Here is a 6,091-nt window from a genome sequence, read left to right as displayed (position 1 = left end):
CCAGAGATCATTACACCACAGATGCAACCTTCAGCATAGCTTGTCACATAGATCTTCCCCAGTTTATGTGAAGAGTATCCATGTCTGTGCTAGATTTCCTGGAGGCATCTGTTGCTGGTATGAAACCTCTCCATATGACCCTGGAGATTCTGGGTGTGTCAAGTAGCAGTGAAAGCACTTAACACTGAGCATAGGTCCTGGTTTAGTGCGCTGCTGCAAATGTTTCTTAAAAATTAATCATTCCACATAAGACGGGAAAGTCTTTATTTTGAATCAACAGATCAGGAGAAACTTGAAAAGAACAAAAGCTTGAGTGGATTAGGATGTGGCAGGATGAGATGAAAAGAGCAAGGCAGAGCTGCCAGAGATGAATGGAACACGCCTCCATAGACCGTGTGTGGCAATGACTCAGCATTTCCCATAATGCTTAAAATGGATCTTCCCTTGACTTGCTCTAGGGCGAAAACAAGAAAATAAAACAAAGCTAATAATAATATTTAACATTTGCACAGTGTTTTAAAGTGTCTGATATATGCACTTGGTTGCAATCCATATAGCAATCTGATTGGACACAGATGTGAAGCCTGTGGCCCTCCAGATGTTGCTGGACTACAGCTCTCATCACCCCTGTCCTTTGGCCATACCGATTGGGGCAGGTGGGAGTCCAAAAAGATCTGGAGGGCCATAGGTTCCCCAGCCTTGCTGTCAGATAGGTCAGTATTATTAGGCCAAACATTGCAGATGGGGTGGAATAGAGGCTGGCAGAGAGCGGCTTGCTTATTGCCACCTAGTGAGTTCACAGTAGAGACAACCTTCAAACCAGGGAACCTTGATTTGGAGTTCAGCTGCACTAGCTCTAGTGCCCTAAGTGAACAGCCTTAGAGAAAAACCTCAATTCAGTGCCTCTGCTGATCCCCCATGTTCCAGAAATGAAATTTCTGTGGGTTTAGGGATGGACAAACATGTCCATTTTGGTTTCTCTCATTTTCTCCATCTAAATTTCAGTTTTCCACATTTCTGCAGTGGTTTTAGAATTTTATCACATAACTCATGATAATTTGCCAGCATACTGTATTAGTGTGAATCTCCGCTAATGTGCACATTTTGCATGCAGTTTTGAATAATTCTTTTGTTTACAAGCAATTTCCTTGAACAGAATGCATTTCTGTATGTTACTTTCACAAATGTATACATTTTAATGCACACTTCACCCTAATATATGCATTGCTAGGAGAACAGGTGCAGCTCAGTGGTAGAGAACCTGTTTTGCATACAGAAGAGTCTAGTTCCAATCCCTGGTATTTCCAGGTAGGGCTGGCCTGGGAGAGACTTTTGCCTGAAATCCTGGACTGCTGATGCCAGTTGGTGTGTAGACTATACTGAGCTAGGTGGACCAATGGACTGACTCTGCATCTGGCAGCTGCCTATGTTTCTAATGACGTTGCAAAATTCAAAGAAGCATGAATTTCAAAGGATTGTTGTGTTTCAGTTCACATATTGGTTTAAGAAGTAGAAATCAGGTAATTTCTCATTAAAATGCAAGCTAAATTGAAATTGAAATCATTTCTCATCCCTTGTGCTAACACCACCCACTAACCTTGAGGATATGGGGAAAGGCTTGCTGGCATTGGCTCAGAGGATGACTGCCTTGAAATGTGTTATTGTACTCTGTTCATTTACAGTCATACCTCGGTTTAAAACTGCCTCAGTTTACAAACACCTTGGTTTACAAACACCGCGGACCCATCTGGAACGGATTAATTTACTTTCCATTACTTTCAATGGGAAAGTTCGCTTCAGGTTAAGTACGCTTCAGTTTAAGTACTCCGCGGACCGTCTGGAACGGATTAATCCACTTTCCATTACTTTCAATGGGAAAGTTCGCTTCAGTTTAAGTATGCTTCAGTTTAAGTACTCCGCGGACCGCCTGGAACGGATTAATCCACTTTCCATTACTTTCAATGGGAAAGTTCGCTTCAGTTTAAGTATGCTTCAGTTTAAGTACTCCGCGGACCGCCTGGAACGGATTAATCCACTTTCCATTACTTTCAATGGAAAAGTTCACTTCAGGTTAAGTATGCTTCAGTTTAAGTACTCCGTGGACCGCCTGGAACGGATTAATCCACTTTCCATTACTTTCAATTGGAAAGTTCACTTCAGGTTAAGTACGCTTCAGGTTAAGTACAGACTTCCGGAACCAATTGTGGTTGTAAACCGAGGTACCACTGTACTTATACAGTATGGGCATGAGAGAGCACTATTATGTACAGCTGTAAATACAACAACACTAGTATTGATGTCTGAATGAGTCTATCACATTATAGGAGTCATGTGCCCCCTTCACAAAAGTTGCTTATCTCTGCTTCACTTATTCAGGAGTGATATTTTCCTACTTACATGGCTGCTCTGCAAAAGAGACATTTGTTGGTGTACGTTTGGCCATTGGAACCACATACTGGGAAGTACTCCAGGGTGCATCCTTTAGGTTTGTTCCTGTCGGAAAGCTTCATATAAGCACTGCAGTCAACCTGGAAAAGGGAAAGGTTCTCTTCTTAAAACCATGACCACTTTGGCACTGCTGAATTTAAATCCTGACTGAATTGCTCTCTTCGCCATTTTAGCCTTGGGGGAATTATGCAAACTCCAAAGCCAATGTGCTTTTCCTGGTTAGAGAAAATGGAATCAGCTCAAGTAGGTTTGTGAGCAAAGACAGCACATAACTCCAGAATGTCCTGTTTTGTCAAATCAGACCCTTGATCATTTCAGCTGCCCTCTTCTGCACCTATTTCCATATTCAGTTTAAGGAGTGAAAGTGCCAGAACTATACAGTAGACCAGCAACATATGCCGGGGTTGTATTCCATGGATAGCACATAAAGCCAAAATCATATATACTATCAAAACATATTGCACTGGTGGTTGTCAAAGTCCCCCACCCCCGGGACGCCTGCCCCCCCTTTATTTTTTGGCCCAGCATGTAAATACAGAATTCCAAGTTATAGTCATGTGTTGCCTCCAGTGAAGTTCAACTCAAAGTACAGTAGAGCCATTAAAATAAATGGACCTAAGCTAGTCATGTTTATTCATTTCAATGGATCTATTCTGAGGAGTACTCTAAGGAGTACGGCATTGCTATCTAGATATCCACAGGAAACAATAAACAGACGGACTCACCTGTGGCTCATAGGAATGACGAGCATCTGCAAGAGAAAGCAGAGAAACAAAAGAGATGAAAACCATTTTTAAAAACTGAATTAAAGCTTATTGTGTAAAAGCTTCTCAATTTTTATTTTCTTTTACAGTGTGAGAAAGCAAAAATAAAACAACCTGATCCTCACTGCCCTTGGGAATACACATACAAATTCATCAAGATACATGAAATGCTGGTTCTCATGATAATAATATGAATGAGTGGAACTATGCACGCATTCACCTTTGGCAAACCACTCAGACCACTGTGCTAAAAGTCAGTGTTCACAGAATTTGTACAACACCACCCTTATGTGATTGATTGATTGATTGATTGTGTGTGTGGTCCTTACGTCACCCTGGCCAGTGGCAGGCCTGGGAGGGCTGGAGAACGCAAAAAGGCCACTGTGTGTGGAGGTGCCTATGTAGAGGTCTTTGAAGGCCAGTGTAGAGAGTAGGGTTGCCAGACTCAATAGAGGACAGGACTTCTGTGCCTTTAATTGCCCTGCTCTCTTTCGAGTCTGGAAACCTTAAAGAGAAACCAGCAGACCCTTTGCTTGGAAATTAAGCAAAGGGTCTGCTGGTTTCTCTTTAAGGTTTCCAGACTCAAAAGAGAGCAGGGCAATTAAAGGCACAGAAGTCCTGTCCTCTATTGAGTCTGGCAACCCTAGTAGAGAGATGGTGTCATTCTGCTGGTAGCTCTGCTGCTCTATAAAGACTCCTGTTGTCACACTTGGCCATAGCCACCTAGCTGCACAACTAAAACAACTATGATCCCTCCCAGGTGGCAGCTGCAGGCAGCCCTTTGCCACTGGTCACCAATCTCTTTATGTTCATTTGGTTTGCTGATGCTAGGATGATGACCTGTGGATTTCAGGTTTCAAATTTTACTTTAGTTATGGCTTCACTGGGTGATCTTAGGGTAGCCACTACCAGGTATCCTCAGATTCTTATCTGCAAAATGGAGATGAGAACACTGACTTACCTCACTGGCCTTTCAAGGGGCTACTGGTATAAGAAGCAAATGCACATCCCTTGTAATGAGAAAAGTCTAGCATGCTCACATTGCTTTTGTGCATTAATCAGCCATAAGAAACATGGGCCTATTGTGCAAAAAGGAAGCCCTAGGTTATCTCCTTTGGCCCCCAGACCTAAAAATAAATTTTACATTTTGGGCTGCATTTTCTTTTTAATTTATTTATTTGGGTTTTCAAATTACTGTTTTACAATCACATATCCAACATACAACATAAATACAAGATTCCATAGAATCTCCTGGACTTCCCTCCTCCCCTTTGTGGGTCCTATTGTTAATCATTTCCTCCTGCATCTTTTATAATAATCCAAATATTTTACATCTCCATTATATCCAAAATTCACCATTAAACTACATGTCTTATTCCAACCCTACTAACAATTTTAACTGTTTACAATGCTTTTTAAGATAAATTATAAATTTAAGCCATTCTTTATTAAAAATTTGGTTTTCCTGATTTCTGATTCTTCTGGTCATTTTTGCCATTTTGGCATAATCCATCAATTTAATCTGCCATTAATCTGCAATTTAAAATATATCCATAAATGACATGAATCATTCTTTTCAAGGTAGGTGACATTCAGAGAGCTGGGTGTATCAGAGTCAAGGTGAGTATGAGTTATGTTGTACTTCAGGACATAGGAAGCTGCCTTAATCTGAAAGAGACCACTGATTTATCTACAGGTAGGTAGCCGTGTTGGTCTGAGTTGAAACAAAATAAAAAAATTCCTTCAGTAGCACCTTAAAGACCAACTAAGTTTTTATTTTGGTATGAGCTTTCGTGTGAATTTTTTTATACTGATTTATCTAGTTCAGTATTGTCTGCACTGACAGGCAGAGTCTCTCCCTTTTCATAGCTGCTGCACACTGGGTCAACAGCTTCATTGAGCATGAAGTAGAAGAGTTTGGATTCAATATCCCGCTTTATCACTACCCGAAGGAGTCTCAAAGCAGCTAACATTCTCCTTTCCCTTCCTCCCCCACAACAAACACTCTGTGAGGTGAGTGGGGCTGAGAGACTTCAGAGAAGTGTGACTAGCCCAAGGTCACCCAGCAGCTGCATGTGGAGGAGCAGAGACATGAACCCGGTTCCCCAGATTACGAGTCTACCGCTCTTAACCACTACACCATTACACTATTGGTAATACATTATTTTTTGGATTAAAATATTATACTCACCTGAGGCAAAGAAGCAGCAATAGAGTCCTAAGAGGAGGAACAGCACAGCTGCAGCCTTCATCATGCAGATAGTGTGATTTGATGCTGGTGCTTTTGCTGGTGTCCAGTCTCCCAGTGCTCCCCCGGTGATGGAATCCCTGTATTTATATATATCCAAGAAGTCTCATTCCATGCACACACACTTGCAATGATGACATCATCTCCCCCTGCCCGACTGATTTGTAGTAAATAGTAGAACTCCAGAGGTCCCAGCCTTTTTAGATATTTCTAAAGAGGTTTGGCTGCAGACCAATTTGTGGGAACAAGTGGGGCAACGATGTGCTGCTTTGTAAACATCTGAAACTCATAATTGAGATAACTTGGCCATTTCCCATGCTGTGCAGCAGGGAGACCTGAAATAAACAACTGCTTGACAGTAGTTGCAGCCACGTAGGCTGTGGCCTGTCAAAACAGCATTTGACTGCAGGAACCATAAACACACACACTGATTAAGCCTGAAAGCTATACCGATGCAATCCTCTCAGCCGCATGCGTCAGAGATACCTCCCCAGTGCTCTGTCCATAAATGAAAAGTAACGACATAATAACCCACCTAGGAAGCCTGTTGCAGAGCAAGCTGAGCATTAGTTCTAAAGGCTGGTGCTGTGTTCACTCTTGGAACAGTGGCCTAATGCTGACACTTGACTTT

At 42.0% G+C, this 6,091-nt stretch overlaps 1 protein-coding gene across 1 annotated transcript; it reads right to left on the bottom strand.

Moving 5' to 3' along the window:
* Positions 1 to 247: 247 nt before the first annotated feature.
* Positions 248 to 5,695, bottom strand: LOC118080474 (ovomucoid). Its single transcript, XM_060270967.1, has 4 exons — positions 5,404 to 5,695; positions 3,174 to 3,199; positions 2,398 to 2,528; positions 248 to 454 (listed from the first exon to the last, which is right to left on the bottom strand). The coding sequence occupies exons 1-4, from the start codon at positions 5,465 to 5,467 to the stop codon at positions 409 to 411; spliced, it is 267 nt and encodes an 88-aa protein (XP_060126950.1). The 5' UTR covers positions 5,468 to 5,695; the 3' UTR covers positions 248 to 408.
* Positions 5,696 to 6,091: the final 396 nt, after the last annotated feature.

Source organism: Zootoca vivipara, chromosome 2, assembly GCF_963506605.1.
Source record: "Zootoca vivipara chromosome 2, rZooViv1.1, whole genome shotgun sequence".
NCBI lineage: Eukaryota > Metazoa > Chordata > Lepidosauria > Squamata > Lacertidae > Zootoca > Zootoca vivipara.
The sequence above is the reverse complement of the archived record's forward strand: the minus strand, read 5'-3'. Positions and strand labels throughout refer to the sequence as shown.